This window comes from Protomyctophum bolini (genome assembly GCF_963924005.1).
Source record: "Protomyctophum bolini genome assembly, chromosome: 2".
NCBI classification, from domain to species: domain Eukaryota; kingdom Metazoa; phylum Chordata; class Actinopteri; order Myctophiformes; family Myctophidae; genus Protomyctophum; species Protomyctophum bolini.
Window position 1 is genome coordinate 23,102,614 of NC_137863.1, and position 22,673 is coordinate 23,125,286.

The following is a 22,673-nucleotide window of genomic DNA, read 5'->3' on the forward strand; positions in this document are numbered from 1 at the left end:
GATATTTAATGTTTCGTGGTTAGTACGAGTTGAGTCACCACCAGCTGAGCTTATGTCAACGAGGAATCTCAGGAACGCAATGTGTTGACGGCTGGGCGTGACGTATATATTAGCAGCGACATTGCCTTCATATGTAGTTTCAAGGCTTTTGCGGCCACATTAATTCCATTTTCTCCAGAAACTGGCTGTATCAAATATTAATGAACATCATTAACGACACACAGCCACCCCCCTAACAGAAAGGCCGGGGTGGTCGGTTTATTTTTCAAACATAGTTCTTATATGAAGCGATCTAAAATCCCCATATGGCGATTTCAATGCAACTAAAAAAATACATGAACCTGGGGACTGACGCCCTCTACTGAAAGTGACGTCAGACTTCGGTGCTCTATTACATTCTCTAATTGTGTAGACATCTTGTAAATTAAAGCATTGGTTCCCAACCTTTTTATAATGAAGTACCACCTCAGAAAATATCTGTCTCTTATGTTAAAATACAGGAGTGTATACCTGCCCCTTTTGCTCCATTCCTATAAGCCAATAGTGCTGCTGCTCGGACAAATCTTCTATTAATGGCTATAGGAGTGCTGTAATGCTCATTTCAGCAACTACCTGTATCAATAGTATTAATATATTTATTTCTCCTTGGCGATGCTATAGGGTTCAAGTAAATGAAACAGTAGTATAGGCCTAACTCTGAGGACCCCCTATAGGTCTTCAATGTTTTTCAGGCCAAGGACCCCTTTAGCTGAGCCTGAGAGAGAGAGAGATAAAGTGCATAATACAAATTATGACCATCAACTACTTTATCAGTCAGAGTCTGACGTCTGTGCACGATGATAGGCTACGAGATGCATGTTCTGTTCCTGTTAATTTGTGTTCTTATTATATTATCCTTGTTTTCATATCTGCTAGTCATGTGTCCACTGTCCAGTCTGTCCACTGTCCAATACTGTATAGGCCGATATGTTTCTTTGTGTCTATTCAACTTTAGAATGTGTTGTGTAATACTGCCTGCCTGGTACGTGTTATCATGTTCTCCATGCAGGCATGCACATATATGTCAACTGAATCCTCACCCACCAACCCTTGTGTAGATGGGAGACTCTTAAGGGACCACTCCGATACTCATACAAAACCATAACAATCGTGTCAGAATGTGATACCAAACTTGCTCATTTTTTTTAATTTTTTTGCTTTCCTCTACAATTTTGTTAGTTGTGATACAAAATATATTCTAGTTAAATCTTGCCTATTTGTTTTGTTTTTCCCCTATAGCTTCCAAATTCCAATTTCTATAGTTAGATTGAGCCTGTGTATTCCACGGTTTCCACCGCAAGTTAAGAGATGGTATAGGCTCGGTGACCCTTGTTAGACCTTTAGAAGATGGAGACTCCAGAATGCCTTGTTAGACCTTAGATGGAGACTCCAGAATAAATGCTGCTGCCAGTTTTAACCAGAACCAAAACATTTGAACATCATTTATTACTCCTCTCTTTACTCCCAGTGAAACAAAGAATTGATTTTAAAGTGCTTCTCATAGCTTTTCAATCGATCAACGGACGGCTGCAATTTGAAACGGGCCCCCGTAAAATCCACACCCTTTCCCCCTTACGGTAGCCTATATGTTTCTCTTAGCCTACCTTTTTACCTTCTTACATGATTTCCTGTTTTTATATATAAGTGTATATTTGTACACATCTCTACATGTTCTGATGAATTGAAAATGGTGGACCCTATTCTAAACAAGTGTATAATGCTTTATCAGTGTGTCGTCTTTGTATTGAGTTGTGCTTTCATGTGAAATGTACCCATTCTGCAAACTGTTAATAAATACTTCAATCAATCAATCAATTTCAATCAATGGCTTAGCTCCTCATTATGTTTCTTGACATGCTTGACCCATATATCATATGCCACCCGGACCCAGAACCCTTAGAATAGATCATCCGACAAAGGTCTCCTCACTATAGGTTATGGTGCTTTTAGTCATTATGGTCCTATAGCCTATACTCTGTGGAATTCTCTACCAAAGTGTAGCCAGTCGGGAAATGTCCCTCTTGGGCTACTGTGGAGATACAGGTCAGAGCTCCTCCCACTTCCTGCTTCCTAAATGTTTGGCCCACTATAAAAGCCAACTAGCAATGGGAATTTGCCCTCCTGCAATACTGGTTGTGACCATATATTAAAGAAATAGATGCCTCATTGGCCCGGCCACCTATTCGCTAGCTTTCGACTGTGAAAAATAACTCATTATTGTATTTTAATCATATGTAATTGTCTTAATTCATTTTTGTATAATTCTTGATTTGTGTATGTATTGTATTTCATTGAAGCACTGAGTCCTCGCTTAGTCGCTTGTCATGTGCTCTATAAATAAAATTGACTTCACTCTTATGGACCACTTGCGTGTTGTGTGGTCAACCAAAATCACATTAACTACAAATAGCCGATCTATACAAGCTCACATCGCCTGAGCTTGTAGATCCCTGCCCTATGCTAGGAGTCCGAGTCCCGGACCTCCTGTTGAAGAAGACCCATGAATGATGACCTAGTAGTACAGTAGCAGATGAACTTCATGACTCAAAACTGTCCCTGTGTAGGAGATGGCTCCCCCTGCTGGTGTTTCAGTGGAGGTGCATGGCAATTCATTCCTCAGTAAAACTAGAATCCACTAAACCAGGAGCTGCAGTAGTACCAATCACTGTCACGCACGCACGCACTCTACACACACGCATGCACGCACACGCACGCAAAAAACACATTGAGACTCTTTTTCTTTTTCAACACTGAGCGAGCATGAGTACAGTCAGGTTGTTTTCTGTTCAACCTGGGAGTCAAGCAGGCTGGCATTTCAGAGCACTGCCTCAACCCCATATTGACTATACTGTAAATGTTATGTCCTTGTACCTGAATATTCATTCTCTCCCAAGATCAGGGAGGGGAGGGGGTGGGGGCTACACTTTGGGTGCGTTCGGAAATGCGCACCGGCAGCGCACTCGTCTATTAGTTTGCATTGCACAGTGCGCTATTTCCGAACGTGGGAGGGTTGTGAGGAAAAACCTGCACGCATCCTCAGTGGACTCTTGGAGCAAGAGGCAAGCAAGAGCTGCACGGCTGCACCTACATAGGCTCTGAAGCCAATCAAGCCATTTAGCCGCCCATTTGGTTCTTCAAACACTGTATTGTTGTTTGCCTGGCTGTTTTATTGTCATTCATAATGTGTTGTGCGGGGCGGATCGTGCTGTTAGCGGCTTTGGTCGCATTCGGTTCTGCGGCACCGGCGGCTGTCCCACCGCGGCTCAACCTACAGCAGTGGAACAACTACCGACCCATCGTAGGTGAGTGTCCCGCACATGATGCTCTGTATGCGGACACGGCAACCGGTCCGGGACACACTGACGCCGTGAGTGTTGTGGTGTTGTTGCGGCGTAATGTAGCGGCGTAATGTAGCCTATACTGTAATCAGTGTAATTTAGGCTATATTATATAGTCTATTTTGTAGCTAATGTTCCCGATGTTCTGAGAACATAGAACATTAGCTACAAAATTGTTCTCTCTCTCTCTCTCTCTCTCTCTCTCTCTCTCTCTCTCTCTCTCTCTCTCTCCCTCTCGTTCGCCCTCTCTCCATCTGTCACGCATCGTACGCAGGCACACACATCTCCCTTCAAATACAAAGTATATAGGCCTATATGTCTATAATCTCTATATAGGCTATTTGCATGTGCATCTCGTTTAGCCTATAGTACTCTTGTAGACCGGCTATTTTCAAATAGATTATGGGCTATATATGGACATGTTAAAATTATTTTTAACACATTTTCTTGGGGACCCCCAAGAACCAGAATGTGATGTCAATGTCAACCCTTAACTGGACTGAAAGAATTAATTAAGGATCCCTGGCTAATAAGCCAAATATGCCTTAATACAGTATAAATTGTCCTCTATATCTAACATTTTAAAATAAAAACAACTTAAATAATTAATTTATTTTACAAATTCACTTTCAATTTCAGTTTCACTCAATGGGGACATTGAGTTCTGTTGTAATTTTCCCATGTGTGGTCCAGCCCAGGCTATGGAATTAATGTATTCTACTAAAATATTGAAATTAAGTTAAATAAAAAAGTTAAAATGATAAATAAATTATATTTCTGCCCTTTACAGCTTCGTAAACGGCAGAAATGACCAGCGGCGGCTCGAGAAAATTTGGGATACATAATGGTTCAACGTTCAACAATAGAAACACAATGAAATAATTAATCACAATTATTAGCTTGACAATTAATCATCAACTAATATGTCTGTCTGTCTGTCTGTCTGTCTGTCTGTCTGTCTGTCTGTCCTTCCAGGTGTGTTGGCACAGGAGAATATTCAAGATGATCAGTTTGCTCTTGGTTCCTCATACATCGCCGCCTCCTATGTCAAATACCTGGAGTCTGCAGGGGCCCGCGTGGTGCCCGTCAGGTACGCATGCACACGCGCACGAAAAAGTTAAGTAATAATAACTAGATAAAGTGCCCCTCAGGGCACAGGACTCCACCAGGGCAGGTCAGGTTGAGGCCTCCTGGTGTAATAGGCCAATGTGAAAAGGGTGCCATTTCTTCTTACACCTTGGATGGAAATTGGATGATTTGAGGCATTTTGTTCCAAACATGTGCTTGCCATTGGTGGCGCTATAACAGGCCAATGTGAAAAGGGTGGGATATATTCCTCAGCCTAGTAGGAAAGTCTGTGAAAGATTTCACATAATTGCACGCTGCGTTTATGATTTGATGCTTTATGTTCAAACTTTGAAAGCCAATGTTAGCCAAATAGGATGGAATATAAAATATCAGACAGATCCGTCTTGAACACATGACTATAGAGATAGTGTGTAACGATTTGCGGGATTTTTGGACAGAATCTGGAGGAGTAATATAAAAAAATTGGTTTTTCAAAAGTCGGCCTCCTGGTGGCGCTATAACAGGCCGTTCTGGAAAATTTGGGGCAGAGGTTCATGGTTTGCATCCAGGGAGTGTGCGTGCAAAATTTGGTAACTGATGCATGCACGCACGCACACGGACGGACGGCCTCACGGACGGACTCACACACGGACTCACACTCTCTCCCCATTCCTTCGGCCTGGTGGAGACAAGACCCCCATGGGGTCAAGAGCTTTCAGCCGCTCTGCCCCTCACCTCTGGAACCCCCTGATATTAGAAACATATTTATAGACTCAATCACCATATTCCAAACCCACCTCAAAACCCACCTGTTATGGCTGACCTCTGTGTCTTCTGCTGCAAGCTGTAGGCCTACTTTAGTTTTAGTTTTGTTTTGTATTGACTGTTTTTGAGTGCCCTGAAAGGCGCCTTATAAATAAATTGTATTATATTATTAGGAAGAAGAAGAAATACTTTGCGTGCGTGCGTGAAGAAACACTTTCTTTCAAACCAGAATCACTATTTTGTCATTATTATTGCCAAAAATCACACCCGTGTGAAGTGAGGGGTGCTCATCATACGTCATCATACATCATCTCATTCTGGCCAATCACAATTTGCATCCTCACTTTTCTCTTCAATGTTTGTGTTTACATAAACTCTCAAAGCTCAAGGCTAGCGCCCCTCAAAAATAGCAACAACAAAATAAATGTACACACACTCACCGACAGACACACACACCAACACACACACACACACACACACACACACACACACACACACACACACACACACACACACCGACATGCCCATGGGTGCACACACACGTGACACGCACAGAGGTAACAGTTCTTACACAATAACACATGTCCTTTGCTGTCTGTTATGTATAAATCAACTCCACCTTATCTATCTTTCCTTTGAAATGTGAGAAACCTCAATCAATCACCCAAAAGTATTCTCTCTAGTGAGCCTAGAGAGGAAAATACCTTTAAAATATTTTTTACACAGACAACCATGTAAAACAATCGGATTTTTAGTGATCAAGTTCTTCAGGTTCAAGCGTTGTTTACAAGAAATGTCAAGGAAAGTAGGAGAGAGAATTCTCCGTACTGTAAGTGTTCTGAACAATCTCAAATAATTTTGCACAAACATATATACTGGAAAACATCAGAGTAAGGTGTCATCAGGCGGTCATGAGCGTCCGCTAGTCTGAATCCTGTTTTTGACTTTTAATCACGTTCTGTGATTAGGATTCTGTTGTTGACGCTTTATCTCATGGGGTGAGATTGTATTTTTATCCTCATCTTTAGGGCATGTTGTTCTCCATTTTTAATGAATCTGGAGTGGGTGACAGCTGATAATAAAATTAATATACATGCAAATATTGATATGACATCACTGGGTGACAGGGCAGTCCTGTTCACCAGATACAAAAAGGTCTTTTTTAACATAGTAATAATATGTGAACATAAAATATGAAACCATTAAAACATCAATAAGAAAATACCCATCACTGTCGCTCAGAAACCTTGCATCTCCATATTTCTTTATTATTCCCTACTCACTCATTCATCATCACATGCGCGTTCTCTCAGCACGTTGCAATGGGATGCGCTGTCACTAATGTTGCTCTGGGGAGGAAAGCCTGGAGCTCTCTGGTGGAGCTGATGCTAGTACGGATAAGTGGCTGAAGAGGTTGAAGTTGGATGGATGGACAATAAAAAGAACACTTTTGGACATACAAGGTTTCCAGCCGACAGCTAACTATACAACCTGTTCCGTGTGAAGTCGTGGGCATGTGTGGACATGTACTAAGTAGTAACCAGCTACTGTGAAGTACTCCTGTGGTTCTCCAAACCTGCCTGAGGCAAACCAATAGAGTAGACAGAATAGCCAAGACCATCTCCATTCATGATAAAAATAGCCGATCTACAAGCTCACAAAGCGTAATGACCCGAGCTTGTAGATTGGCTAGTTAGTTCAACTTTTTTGGGGGGGAGGAGGGAGGATAAATGCAATGACAAATCTGTCCGACTGACCAACGGATCAATTCTTTTTATTACCGTATTATTATGATTATTTATTTTAATTATGTTTTAATAATAATTCAAAACTAAAATAGAAAAACAAAACAATGCTCCTGTAATTGTTCTTCTCTCTTCTTTATTTGACAGAATCAACCAAACAGAAGAAGAATATACATTGCTGTTTTACTCTATCAATGGGTGAGTTGACTGTAAATTATTATACTTTTACAAATAATTCTATAGACACATTGTCACTCAGAAAATAAAGTTTGTATTTCAACTTAACAATATGCAGTTATCAGAATGTGTGCTATTATATAAGCATAATTTAAATGTTTGACACATTAATGTGTGATTTAGTTTATAGGTATGTCCATTGAAAGATATTGGCCTAGTTAAAGATTTATATTTCCAGGTTATCATCAAAAGTACTTTGCAATACTAAAATAATGATTGATTGATTTATTGATTGATTGAATAACTTGACAGTTTGCAAAAAATGTAATAAAAAAGCATTTGAAACCAAAGAAAAGCCTATGGCTTGTTTCCATTGGGGTCCTTTGTACTCAATTTGTCAAAACATTTAATGACAGACAAATAAGATATAGAAATACTCTTTCTCCAGTAAAATAAGGTTGTATGTGCATTCTCTAATAGTTTTAATTTGAGGCGTTGGATCAGATTCTTATAAATGCATCAATTATTGTTTTGATAATTATTAACCCATTTAGACCGCACAGCGTGTGGGAATGTCATAACTAATCCAACATGTCCTAGCTCATTTTCATTGATATCAAACGAGAGAAAATATTCATATTTAAAAAACATATTTTTTGGAGTTGGCCTCTCCTTCTGCACCATACTCCTTGCTCTTTGCGTATGCGCGTTGTCATTCACTTCCCTGTATATGGATCAGAAAGAATGCCCCGTATCTGCTAATCTAGGGAGCTCTCCGTGGTTTTGACCAGATGGATATATACTAAGCTCTTCATTTCTGACTTCCAACATGCCTCTCGTTCAAAATATGAACACGAGGGATTATTCAGTGGTTTTATCGTAACGATAACGAGGTAAGCAAGCAGAAGTATTTTGTCCGGAACGGAAGGGGGGGGTTACAGAGTAAAAGCGGCCATATCTGCGCGGCACCCCGAGCTGTTATTTTGAAAGAAATCCCGCCGCTGATTTTGTTAATAGCTAACCTTATTGGCTTCATAAAAATAAAAGCTGATGCCTCCTCGTGCATGTGCCTGCGTTTGTGTCATGTGTGCTTTGACCTTCTCCCTCCAGACTGTTGCTTCCAGGAGGGAACGTGGATCTTCAGACATCAGAGTTCAGCCGAACAGCAAAGATCTTCTATGAACTGGCTCTGAAGGTAAAGATATTCTATGGACTAGCCTTGGACGTTTTTATTTCCACTATGAACTGGCTCTGAAGGTAACACCTTTAGGTGCTGTCTTATAATTAAGTAAATGAACATTAGTGTAAGTTCTCCTTGAACTCTAATAATCCTGGTCAGCAGCTGACTGCAGTGCACGTCTGTCTTTTTGTGGTCCTCAGGCCAACGATGCAGGGGATTACTTCCCCCTGTGGGGGGCGTGTCAGGGCTTCCAACAGCTCAGTGTCCTCACAGCCAGCAAGAACCTGCTCACCTTGACAGACACCAGAGCTGTAGCCCTTCCTCTAACCTTCACTACAGGTAAACGGTACCTGTAATGCTGCCGCTAACCATCACTACAAGTATACTAACCCTGTAGCCCTGCTTCTAAACCTCACTACAAGTATACTAACCCTGTAGCCCTGCTTCTAAACCTCACTACAAGTGTAATAACCCTGTAGCCCTGCTTCTAAACCTCACTACAAGTATACTAACCCTGTAGCCCTGCTTCTAAACCTCACTACAAGTATACTAACCCTGTAGCCCTGCTTCTAAACCTCACTACAAGTGTAATAACCCTGTAGCCCTGCTTCTAAACCTCACTACAAGTATACTAACCCTGTAGCCCTGCTTCTAAACCTCACTACAAGTATACTAACATTAGGAGCATTAGGTGCCATATTAAGTAAGCTCTATGACACCATGGTCTCTTCCATTTTGTTTTATGCAGCAGGTGTGTAGGGCTTTGAGGAGGCTACCGAATGTAAAAACATTCAGAGTAGAGCGTTGAGGTGTTTTCTCGGGGTGCATAAGTATACCACTAAGTTGGCCATTGAAGGTGATACAGGTTGGGAAAGCTGCCTGACAAGGCAGAGATGTGAGATGATCAGGTTATGGAATCGCCTTACCCAAATGCCAGAAGAGAGGCTTACAAAAAATATATTTAATTGGAATAAAATATGTAATCATCTGTGGATAAGAGAGGTCTCCTCAATTTTCTCAATTTCTGACTTAAACACATATTTTTTAAATAACCTTCATTGTAACATTAATACAGTCAAATCTAAACTGTCAATGTTACATCAGCAGAAATGGAGGGTGGACATTGAAAAAGTTATATTCAATTCAAAGAGGACTACATGACTGAACCGTATGTTGCATTTAATTTAAAAAGTGGTCAGAGGTCTCTCTGTGCACAGTTAATATCTGGTGCTTTACCTCTGGCAGTTGAGGTTGGCAGATATACTGGCGTTCCTGAGGAGCAGCGACTGTGTGCTCTTTGTGACCTGGGAGTTGTAGAGGATGAGTTTCATTTTGTTTTCTATTGTCCACTATACCATGATGTAAGAAACGTTTTATTTGAAAAAATATCAGGATAAGAACCCAGATCTGTTTTGTATGTCTGAGTGTTTTATGTTAAATTGGTTGTTCAGTAATGAAGTTTTTGTTTTTGGAAAGTTCATAGAGAAGGCATGGCAGTTACGTTGGAGAACGATGTATCCATGAGTAAATGTCTATTTGTTTATATGTAATTATTATTACATACAACATGTACAATTTTGTGAGTGTCTTGTAAGCCCGTGCGGGCTGGGCATCTTATGATGTAGGACACTTATAAAGAAATGAGCTCAAGTGTTTGCTGTTTAGAAGCACTGAATTGTTCTCCTTGTTCCTGTGTGTGTGTGTGTGTGTGTGTGTGTGTGTGTGTGTGTGTGTGTGTGTGTGTGTGTGTGTGTGTGTGTGTGTGTGTCTGCGTGTGTCTGCGTGTGTCTGCGCGCGCGTGCGCAGAGGCCCAGGCCAGCCGTTTGTTCAGAGGGTTTCCCAGACAACTGATGCAGTCTCTGTCTGAGGAGAACATCACCTCTAACTTCCATAAATGGAGCCTCTCACTGCAGGTACCTCCTCTCCTCTCTTCTCCCCTCCTGTCTTCCTGTTTTTCACTAAATTGCTTTCATGTGCTTTTGAGCTCACTCACAAAAATGAATCAGTGGTTTCTTTGTTGTGTGTGTGCGTGTGTGTGTGTGTGTGTGTGTGTGTGTGTGTGTGTGTGTGTGTGTGTGTGTGTGTGTGTGTGTGCGTGTGCGTGCGAGAAACAGACAGGCAGCTTTCCTACTGTCTGTCACTGGCTCCCTCTCAGTTTTCCTACTGTCTGTTTCAATTAACAGAACTATAGAGAAACGTGTGCTATTTTGACATAGAAATGACTGTGGTCCAGAATTACATAGAAATTACTGATCCAACAGAATTACATAGACATGACTGTGATCCAACAGAATTACAGCCGTAATGCCAAGCTGAAGAGGTTTTATAAGGTCCTGTCCACCAACACTGATGGGAAGACACACTTCATCTCTACAATGGAAGGTACACTATCTATATATTAGTAGGTACTAGGGCCTAGGCACTGGCTTGTAGGCATTGGTTGCAGACCCATTTGTATGTCATGAGTCACGACTCACAAGTACAATTTTAGAAAGAAAGAAAGATAGAGAAAAATGCAAATTTTAATACACTTTAAATAAAACTTCTGCACTGTATATGTACTGTAGTGGGATCCCTCATCCCTGCTTCATCTCTCTCTCTCTCTCTCTCTCTCTTTCTTTCTCTCTCTCTCTCGCTCTCTCTATCTATCTGTCTCTCTCTCTCAGCTAAACTGAAACACAATGAAGATCCCTGCTTATATTTAAATGAAGTGTATTAATAATAGTATTATGGTATCCCAGCCTACAGGTGTAGTTATTAATAAATACAGACAGTGTCTAATACACTGTCTGTATTTATTAATAACTCCACCTGTAGGCTGGGATACCATAATACTATTATTATTAATAATATAATAATATGTCTTCCAGCCTACAAGTATCCATTCTATGCAGTCCAGTGGCATCCAGAGAAGAGTCCGTTTGAATGGATTGATAAGCCTGGCATGGTTCACTCTGTCAACGCAGTCACCAACTCCTTCTACACCGCCAGCTTCTTTGTATCAGAAGGTGAGACCGTCCATTTCTCTCTCTGTGTGTGTGTGTGTGTGTGTGTGTGTGTGTGTTATTTCTGTACTTCTGCCATGTCCCCACATGAATAGTAGAATTTGAGAAATATATATACATAAAAATATACATAGTGGGCACAATGTTCCTCGACTGATTTTCTCTCTCTCTCTCTCTCTCTCTCTCTCTCTCTCTCTCTCTCTCTCTCTCTCTTGTCTTCCCAGCCATGAAGAGTCATCACCACTTCTCCAGTGTTCTAGAGGAGGAGAAGGCTCTCATCTACAATGTCTCTCCAGTCTTCAGAGGAACACAACGCATCTTCATGCAGAACTACTACTTTGACTGAACATCCATCCATCCATCCATCCACCAACCCACCCACCCATCCGTCCATCTTCATGCAGAAGTACTACTTTGACTGAACCAACCATGCCTCCATCCATCCATCCATCCATTCACCCACCCATGCGTCCATCTTCATGCAGAACCCTTAGAGTATATATTAATAGAGACGGCACCGGATTTCTCCTCCCGTCCACTTGCATTAAGTTGCTCAAAAGCGCATGAGGTGATTTCACTCCTCCTTCCGGGTAGGAACAGAGTGCATTCTGGGATGGATTGGGCCAAATCGCGAACGCGCTGGCCGTTGACTATCATTGCAAGCGTTCACGTATGAAACAGCGTTCACGTGTCATCATGAACGTGCGCAATGATAGTCAACGGACCAGCGTTGGCCCCAAGCTGCAATACCAAATTCGGCCACTATGTCCATCCATCCATCTATCCATCTTCATGTAGAACTATACTACTTTGACTGAAGTCACAGCCTGATACCAGTGACACACGTCACTCAATCTGAACAATCTGCAAAACGCTTTCTGTCTTCACTTTTTGTTCGTTTGTTCATTAGTTTGTTTGGTTGTTTTTGGCTGTTTTCTGTCTGTCTGTCCCCAAAATACCGGTATATGTATGTTTTTGATTTATCATTTTATTTTACATTTTACCCCAAGCACAATAGTACAAACGGGTTAAAAACACCATAAAAGGCCAAAGGCTTTTCAGAGCATATTTATTTTGTAATGATCAATCAGTTGATTGTGTTATGGCTTGGATCAGTCTCAATCTGCAGTTCTTTTCAACTGTTTGGCTGTATTTATAAACAGCAAGAACATAGATCTAGATTAGAATCTATCATTATATCAACGTAAATATAATTCTACATTGTGCTAACTGTTCACAGACCGGGATCAAACGTCCCAGTAATTGGATGTCGGAATTATGGGTAGTCCCCTCAAACACTGATTTCAATGATTGAAACAATGATTTCAAACACTCCCTGCTTCCACCTCGGAGGAAAGCGTTACAAAATTGCCGTGTGATCCAGTCCGACTGGATCATAAACCCGAAAAGGAATGCTGCCCTGCAGGCTAACTGACCAGGCTAGCTTTCTTCCCTTCCACCAAACACGGGCCAGGGAGTTCAGTCCCTGCCTGGCACAACATATTTTCAGAACAGAACACACCTTTTCAATGTGATGAATGTATGCTATATGAAAAGCACAGAATGTATGCTATATGAAAAACACAGATCTCCAAAAAGTATATTTATACAGAAATGGTGTTTGTTTTTATGTCAGATTGGTTTTTATGTAACCACCATAAAATGTATACTATGTTTATACTATGTTTTCAATCATGCAATGTGTTAAAGGTAGGGCACGTTCTCTTTGTTTTTGTTAAAACAAGTTATTTGTTAAATTACCATAGTACTCTATTTGCTGATAGCATAATAATTGCTATAGTGATTGAGTGTTTGTTCAGTCACGGGGGTCTCCGTGTTCTTCCCAAAACATTGCAGAAATAGCATTTAAGTTACTGTTTTGGTCATACTGTATCTGTCCTGTGAAAAAACACGTAATCTGTAATAATACTGTATGTTGCAATGTTCAATGCCAAATACACAATTAAATTAAGTTAATCGCAATCATTTATAATATAACATATTTATAATTACAAACTTACATTTGAAAACATTTCTTTAAAATATCCCCTGGCCAGCCGGGGCGCCTGATGTAGGGGAAAGGAACTGGTTGGAATAACGTGTTCCTTCCACGCGCTACGTCCAACCAGGGAAACTCCCCCCTGTCAGGTGTAAAGGAGCAACTTGGACACTCAAGCATGAAGGAAGCATGAGTTAAGTCCGTTGCTCTCCCCAGGTTGGCGGAGGGTGTGTAGAGTCCAGGATCACAGTAGATGATTGACACAGGGGTGAAAAATGGGTTACAAAATCGTGGGATAAAAATATATATTAAGTATTGATTAAGTAACACATTCATACACAATAAATTGTCAAGTAGAATGTCATGATCATGACATACCTGTTTAGTTACTGAACAAATAGTCTACAGTACGTATTACTAGTTATAATATAATAACATTTATAAGAAAACATTTCACCATAAAGGTTAGTTTTAACCAACACAATTTTGTCCATACAGTTATGAGCTTTTCCTTCAACAGATGTAGTATTCTTTGTTGGACACAAGGAGGTGGTGCTTTCCATTATTCTGCTTCCGTGTGTAAAAAGGAATGCAGTACAATGGATTTTCAAAGTTGGGACCTCTAAGGGGCCAAAATGGACCCTTATGGACGGTAGGCTATAAATATTCCATCGTAGGCTTCCCTTGATAAAGAGGACATTCTGTCCAAATGTGTTGTGCCTAAGGACCTCACATTCCTCTCTGGTGTCTGATAGCGAGTCGACACATCCAGCGTCTCTCTTCCTGTGGGTGCAATCATCGTTATTTCTATATTACAAATAACAATACAATGGAAACTATGCACAAAAACATATTTCACAATTTTTTCCCCTTCTGTTAACCAGCTGTGATGCGACGACAAAGCTGATTCCGATTCGGATTATTTTGGTCATTTTGCCAATACTGTAAACTATTCAGTGTTAATTAGGCCTAACTCTGAGTGTGTACACTACACATCTACAGTAACCAAATGGATAAGGTCTTTTTAGTTCTTCATTTATTTTCTTTTGTCATCTGCCCTCTGTTCTCAATGAATATGTTAGGCCTACTAATTTCTGCTTTGATCCATTCGAAAATATGATAAATGAGTAAATCAATATACGATAGTAGAATAGGATAAAAACCAGTTTTTGTTTGTACAGCATGACCTTAATGTTTTTAAAGCAACCGGAAGTTGCGTCATCACTCCAAAATGGCGGAAGCGCTGGGCGGCGCTGTTTTTTGTTACTATTTGTATGGGACTTAATGCAACTTGGAGTGTCGTCTCCACTCTCCTGTATTTGTTATAGAATATCTCCCATTTCGCTATTACATGCTCCGCTTCCGAGGCTCCGTCACTAGTGTTTTTCAACCAATCTTAATTATTACTGAATTAATTAACGTTCGGCATGGCGTTTTAGCATTCCTGTGTGTATTTCCACAGCAAGTCAGCGACAAAGTTGGTTGTGTGCTAATCTACTTGTAAACATGAGTCATGACAGCTGTATGTATTTGAAGGTCAGTGTAATGTGTGTAATGTGTATTAATAGTAAGTTATTATAATTCCTGGTGGGTTGATAGGTCTACTTTGCCGCTTTGCGTGAGTGTGTTCAAACTTCAAAGCATGTATTAGCATTTTCTAACCACTCGAGGGTGGTATTACTCTGTGTAGTAATGCAATTCTCCTCTTTGGCTGAGAATGTTCGAGCTGCAATTATTTCAAAATGATCTCTGACACTGCCATAATAAGGAATAGTAAAGAGCATCCTTTGTTAAACATTCAATTTCAAATAGTGGGTTACTCTGAATGCTGCCAATTAGTTAGGCTATATTTTCCAAGGTTCTCACTTATTAGGATGGCAGTCAGGCTGATAGTAGTTTACAAAACAAAAGAGGAAAGCAAGAGACAACTGGTTCCTTACTGTAGGCTATATGGGCCAGTACTGTTTGCAAAGTCACTCCTGCTGCAGCTAATTTGTTGTTTTGTTTTGTTGTTTGTTTGTTTCTGGTCCTAGATGCAGATCCCAGACTCGTTGGTGTCCGGAAGAAACCAAAGGTTTATGTTTTTTTTTTTTCTTCATAAATCGATGCTATTGAACACCCGTTACTGGGATCTGTGTGTTGGTTTAAAAGAATATTGAACCAATGGAAAGTATTAATAAGTGCTTCGGCAAAAACCTCCTAAGTCCTAATTTGGAGATATATATATCATTTATATATTGGGAGTGTTATAGACTGGAGCAGTGTTTCTCAACCTATTCAGGCCCTTAATCATATTTGAACCATGGGGACCCCCTATCCCCTTTCCTACACCATTATTTACATTTTCTTAAATGTTGTTATAGATATCTGTGAAATCGAGAGCTCTATATCTCTCTCTTGTCTCCTTGGCAGGTGCATGGTTCCCAATACACAGCGCATGTAGCAGCAGCCCTGCCCACAACCCTCCACAGCACTGAGGGAAGGAAAAAAGCAGCACGGGTGCCCTGCATGTAATGTAAGTTTTCTTTAATGCTATATTCCCTATTAAGGGATTGTGACAGTGGCATAGTAGATGACTGTAGTGGGTATATCGTGATAACAATTGAGAGCATTATGAAAGATGGGTATGCCAAATTTGCCAATGCCATTTACAGCTGGGGGGACAAATGTAAACACTTTGGACTTATTTTCTACTGTTGGTGTTAATCACGATCTAACTCTGCCAATTAGGCGTTTTCTGAATACAGCCACTGCTTGAGCACATCATCAGCAAGGGTTAGGATTTAGAGTAGAGATTTTCAAGTTCAATAGCAGTATAAACTGTGAACTGGACACACACACACACACACACACACACACACACACACACACACACACACACACACACACACACACACACAGTCACGCATGCACACACACACACACACACACACGCACACTAGAAATTGCGATGAATGTAATGCAATACATTCGATATGTGCTGTTAGATATGTGCCAGCGTGTTTGCTACCTACCTACCTACCATGTGTAACATTAGTGTCATCCAAAGCGGCAACAGAAATGACTGAGCTTTTGTTGATTCTACATTTAAAACTTGCAATTCTAGAGAAATCACAGCTGTCAAGCAAACGTGTTCTTTGGTAGTTGAGGTTCACCGTCCGATATAGCGCCCAAACTGTGGAACGAGCTAGAACGTCTCAAACCCTGCCTGTGTTTAAATCACGTTTAAAATATCTCACTTGTACTTCTTGGCATTCAAAATGTCAGACTGAGAGCTGCTGTTTCCACAAGGCAATATGTTGTCCGGTTTATTGTGTATTGTTTTTGATCTTGGTATTTTAGAATTATTTTGTTATTGAGTGTACAGCACTTTGGTGCTTAAAGGTGCTCTAATAAATAAAGTGGATTGGATTGGATTGAATTCCAGGTCAAGGTCATAGGTCACAGCTAAACTTGAAGCATTGGATGGAAATGTGAATGGAGATCAACTCGAGTGAACGTGTCTGTCATAAAACTATATTTTTATATATAATTCCGTATTTCTTACTGGATGTAGAGAAATCCTGGAGCTTTCCTATATAGACTACATCATGCTATGCAGGGATGCACGATTAATCGGTAGCATAATCAGAATAGGCCATAAAAATGCCATATCGGTATATATTTAATCGGTTTTCACCAGCAAAAAGAATAAATAAATCTACATTTAATTTGTGTACTGATCTCATTCAGTTGTCATTCAGTTGTGAAAACAGACATTTGGAAAAGAGTATAGCTAATTTGATTGATTGATTGATTGATTGATTGATTGAATACTTTATTAACTATTTAATACTTTATGACAACCACAATTGTGGTCCTCTAATATTGGAATCGGTCAGAATCGGTATCGGCAGATAATAGCTAAAATTTATATAGCGCTTTTCTAAGTACCTAAAGTGCTTTACATAAAACACTAGGAAAAAACTTTAATTCAAGAAAACAAAAAAGAAAACTGAGCAAAACAAGTAAAATATCATTGCTAGGTTAAAAACATAAAAGGCTAAGCAAGGGATGGGGGACATCTTAACCAGACCTCAGCTGGCGAAAGCTATCTTGAAGAGGTGGGTTTTGAGTGAGGTTTTGAAGGAGAGGAGGGGGGGGGGGGGGGGGGACTCTGAGATGATTGGGGAGTGCATTCCAGAGGTTGGGGGCAGAAACATAGTAGGCCCTGTCCCTCCAGGTGCGATACTTGGCCTTGCGGACCTTCAGGAGGTTGGCTTCACTAGACCTGAGGGGGCGGGAGGGGGCGTAGGGTTTGAGAAGATCAGAGAGGTAGGGGGGAGCCAGGTTGTTGAGTGCTTTATAGGTGGTGAGCAGGATTTTGCAGTGAATTCTTTAGATATGACCTTGAAATTAATCGGAGATTGGATATCCTCATCCTCATTTCATAATTGTGCACCCCTAATGCTATGCCATTTCGATGCCATGTAATTTATCACATGATTCATTTACAGTCAACAATTATTTTGTATTTTGAATTATTTAGTTGATGTTGCACTACTGTTTTATAATCTTAATGTACTATTTATATAAAGTTGTAGCTGCAAAATATTAATGCCATTTGTATTTATTCCTAGAACAGTGTTTCAAGGACACATAACTGAGACCATACAAGGAACAGACGCATTTTGTTAAATGTTCACGCTCTCTGAGTTCCAGATCTGTAAGGTTATATATTTGGGTGTTTGAAACCCCTCAAGGAACCCAGAGAGTGCCTGGACCCAACTTTGAGAGCCACTGTCCTATAGATTAGGACTGTGATATTGACCGATATGCAAGTTATGGGATCGGAATCGATCAGTAATGTCTAGCGGTCGGAACCGCTAGACAATAGATTATGTTGGTACTAGGGATGTCCCAATACACTTTTTTCGTTTCCGATCCAATCCTCAATTTCTGTGTTAGCCGATACCGAATACCGATACCAGTGTTGTGATCTTGTGTTGTGTTTATAGCTATCTAGCTATATATCTCGTGTTGTGTTTATAGCTATCTAGCTATATATCTTGTGTTGTGTTTATAGCTATCTAGCTATATATCTCGTGTTGTGTTTGTAGCTATCTAGCTATATATATCTCGTGTTGTGTTTATAGCAGACTCCTCACTCAAACGTGCACTTGCAGTTTAAGCAACTCCATAGCAAACTCCACATGCCCCAACATTTTATTTACCTGCCATCGTGTCAACCCCTTACCCCTGTGTCGGATCAGTGGTTAGACTGCAGGCATATTCACCGATACCGATATGACCCGATATGACAAATAATGGCCAATACCAATACTTTTCCGATACCGATACAGTGTCAGGACATCTCTAGTTGGTATAGAACACTTGTTTCCCATAAGGCCTCAGTCCATCAGCAGACTTTGTGGAGATCACCATTGGTAGAACCAAATATATCCGTACGTCATGTTATGTGTTGGATTGTCTGCAGGGTACAAAACAAGCAGATACATTGTGCATGGTGAACAACAGCAAATGGCAGCCATACATTGGCCGTTGCACTTGTTGTTTTACACTGTATACACACCTGTGGTGTTCATTTAACACTGAGGATGTATTATAACCCATTACAACAGGGAAAGCATCAGTGTCATTAATTTCTTATTTTAGTTATGAGTGTGTCCTGATTTTGAGGGAAGACTCCTCATAATGTTCATAACATTCTAGTTATGTATGCATACTAAAATTTTGCGCCCGCTTCGCGAGGCTCTCAATCCCAGAGTTACTTCGCCACGCACTCCGCGGCAGAAGTGCCGTGTTTGCATGAATGAAACTGTATGTAATCGCGCCTGTGTGTGTGTGTGTGTGTGGGACACGTGTGTGTGTGTGGGGGGGTGGCTTACAGGCGTGCGTGTGTGTGTGTGTGTGTGTGTGCATGCAATGAGAAGCCAATTCGAAGTTGCGAACAGTCTAATTGTTTTACTTAGGCAAAAAACAACTATTGACAAACAACAATGTTGATGTAAGTAAGGGAATCGCTGTGTCAGTGATATTTTAAATACAGACATTTAGAAGGAATAAGCAAAATCCAATTGCTCCCCTTCCTTGTTTGTGTCTTCTCCTGCGAGAGCGGAGAGACGGAGAGAACGCTGCAGATTCTGAATTTCTGAGAGCTAGTGACGTGTGAGCCGGGGGCGGGCCTGGTGTGGGCTGAGAGCTGGTGACTCTAATTGGCTGGAGCGCACATCTTTTGGCCACGTGACCAACTTTACAATTGTTAAAATATAAGATAAGTTAATAGCTTTGGTATCAACTTGAAAGTTTGAAAATCAGTATTTTGGTTATTTGCATTGACTTGGTATGAAACCAAGTAGCAGCAATTTATTCAAATGTAAGTGAAATTGGGGGCATGTTGGCTGTCGCCTCACAGCTAGAAGGTCCTGGGTTCGATTCCCACTGGGGATGCTGTGGGTGCTGGTGTGTCCTCTCCTCCGTGTCATCAGTGCCCATACTTGAGGTGGGGTTGGTGAAAGGCCCTTTCTGTGTGAAGTTTGCATGTTCTCCCCGTGCCCCCTATAGGGTATAGGTACCCTCACAAAAAACATGCAGTAATCCTGGTCTCTAAACTACTTCCCCCTGGCCAGCAGGGGCGCCTGATGGAGGGGAAAGGAACTGGTCGGAATAACATGTTCCTCGCGATACGTCCGGTCAGGGAAACTCTCCCCTGTCAGGTGAAAATAAACTGCAGCTTGGACTCCTCATGCATAGAAGGAAGCATGAGGCCAGTCCGCTGCGTAAGTGAATTAAAGGTATAGTTGCTCTGAGGTCATTTGGTGTAGCCTACACAGTGCAGGGATACATGATGATTTGTAGTTCCATTAGACATCCCTTCCCATGTCTCTCTCTCTGTCTGTATCAGTTTATCATACCGTATATTGCATTACTTGGCTGGCTGTCACATACCTGCTGCATTATCTAAAATTGTACGGAACTTCTGTCAAAATGGTGTCATCTATATGAGAGATGACACCTTTGAGTCACATTTAAGGCATTTGTGTGTGTGTGTGTGTGTGTGTGTGTGTGTGTGTGTGTGTGTGTGTGTGTGTGTGTGTGTCAGTACCAGAAATAGGGTAAATTAAGTTTAAATTAAGTGTGATTCCAAAATAATAATAACAAAAATATTCCTGTTATTGGCCACTTAAAGTTGTTCAATCTAAAAGTTGAATTCCATTTTAATGTCATGCTGATTACCGGTATGCTGTTATAGATACAGCCCATGAGCATCACTTTATCTGTTGATATGTTGGTCATTTAACTTTTTCTTAAATCATAAATCAGGTTATGCTTTATCACATTATGTAATGTGATACTACACATTACCCCAGCAGGACCCGTGGGGGTCCCCGGACACTACGTTGAGAACCACTAAGGCTTATTCTCGGCAGCAGGAGGGGGGGGGGTTACGCCACATCCACCCCCCTTTTCGACTGATCCGCTTAGACCAAATGTAGCAGATCATCTCTCTCCAACAACAAGTAAGAGCAGACGAGAGAGAGAGGGACCGCTCCACCGTCATCCCAAGTCATATCCTACAGTACAGACAGACCGCGACGGGACCGTTCATCGCTCTCCTGTCTCCTCCACACTTATCCCAGCAGCGGCACACACACACACACACACACACACACACACACACACACACACACACACACACACACACATTATACTCTGTGTCTGGAGATCAGATCAGTGTGGGAAGAAGAAGGAAAGGAACATCCACGATGATCCACGCAGCGAGTCTTTCTGTGACGGATAATAATGCCGTCACGTTCTGACCGATCGCTGCACGCTGATGTGAGAACGGACTGACTGAACATGTAGAGGATGATGATGATGATGCACCTGCACCTTCATCTCTGTGGAGGAGAAGAAGCGCATAGAGAAATGATATGCGTCATTCTCACGGAAAATGTCCACCCGTAAATAAGACGCACGTTTTTCGTTTTCGCCGCGGAGCGACGTATATGAACCAGATTACGTTTCAACTTTGTTTTTTGTGGCGGTGATTTCACTTCGGGTTCACGTACAGGACTACTAGTTGCTTATTGTTGGGATTCCCCATCCCGTCGTCATCATGTGGACCCCCACGGAGGACGAGAAGATAGGAGTGGGTGAGTTGATTGATGAATGAATGAGTCTGCTCTGCTTGGTAATCCCTGGTTTACAGCCTGTATTACATTTCCTGGTTGACTTTCATAGCCCACGCACACATTGAAACCCTGAGTGTTTTGATGGTTAATCTAGCTAACTCTGATAGTGGGCAATGTAGCCTACAAGTGTATGTGGTTGTCAGCCAATGGTCCGGGGCCCACTAGTGGTCTTTAGTGTGTGTGTGTGTGTGTGTGTGTGTGTGTGTGTGGGGGGGGGGGGGGGGAGAGGCTAAATCTCATCAAATGTTGGTCTGTGGCTCAAATGCCGAATCAATAATGGACCTTGATATAAACAGGGTTGAAAAGCACTATAGTGTGATTTCATAAAGTATTAGTTGGAGTTCCAAATTGTAATTGACTGTGTGGACATTGATGATTTTACAGTGTAGCCTGCACTGGAACAGTTGTTTGTAATGAGTTCCCATGCTACTCCTGCCATATGAATTGTCGTCCATGGTGCATGCTGATGTTCTGATTCAGGGAAAAAAAAACAAGTGTGTGTGTGTGTGTGTGTGTTAGTGTAGCCTGCGCAATTCTCATCTGAACAACAGGTGCAGCTTGATCGCTGTAAAATGAAGGGGGAGGGTTGGCACAGTCAAAAGGGGCTGTATGATGATGTTTTGAGTCTTATTTTGGGGTGTTCCTTTGGGACTAGAGGCTGTTATGTTGGGACAAGACGGATAGCTATCAATGTGGGGGTTCTGTTGGAATGAGAGGGTCTGTATGGTGATATTACACTGATATAGATGTTGTTAGTATGTTGGTATTGTAGCTTATTGAAGACTCTTGTCAAGAGCCACAGTTCAAGTGTACTTTCTTTCTTTATTCACACACACACACACACACACACACACACACACACACACACACACACACACACACACACACACACACACACACACACACACACACACACATTATCTCTCTTCCATCTCTTACTCCATCTGTCTTTGCCCCTCTGGTCGCTTCCATTAAAAGATACCTATACGTATCATTAGTACAAGTAGTAGATTTAAAGTAGCCAATTAAAGATGTCTCCAAATGTAACTGTTATGGCAATTAATTGTCTCCATGCATTTCTGTGTTGCCACTGCTATTGTACCATACTGGATTACTGGCTCACCTGTCAGTGAGGAGTCCCCACCGGGACACTACTCCTCCC

General features: G+C 41.3%; 2 protein-coding genes across 2 annotated transcripts in view; both read left to right on the forward strand.

The window, feature by feature from the left end:
• Positions 1-3,220: 3,220 nt before the first annotated feature.
• On the forward strand, positions 3,221-11,663 carry LOC308333284 (gamma-glutamyl hydrolase; the record flags this gene model as incomplete). Its single annotated transcript, XM_080789578.1, has 9 exons — positions 3,221-3,341; positions 4,353-4,467; positions 7,103-7,153; positions 8,243-8,327; positions 8,513-8,651; positions 10,119-10,225; positions 10,604-10,694; positions 11,183-11,320; positions 11,542-11,663. The coding sequence occupies 9 exons, from the start codon at positions 3,221-3,223 to the stop codon at positions 11,661-11,663; spliced, it is 969 nt and encodes a 322-aa protein (XP_080645704.1).
• A 9,772-nt stretch (positions 11,664-21,435) lies between these two features.
• LOC308333289 (dedicator of cytokinesis protein 3-like) overlaps positions 21,436-22,673 on the forward strand; it is a gene marked incomplete at both ends in the record, with an annotated part of 194,352 nt that continues 193,114 nt past the window's right edge. Inside the window, one exon of the mRNA XM_080789586.1 lies at positions 21,436-21,472. Within this exon, the coding sequence (XP_080645712.1) occupies positions 21,436-21,472 (37 nt within the window). The remainder of the gene's footprint in view (positions 21,473-22,673) is intronic.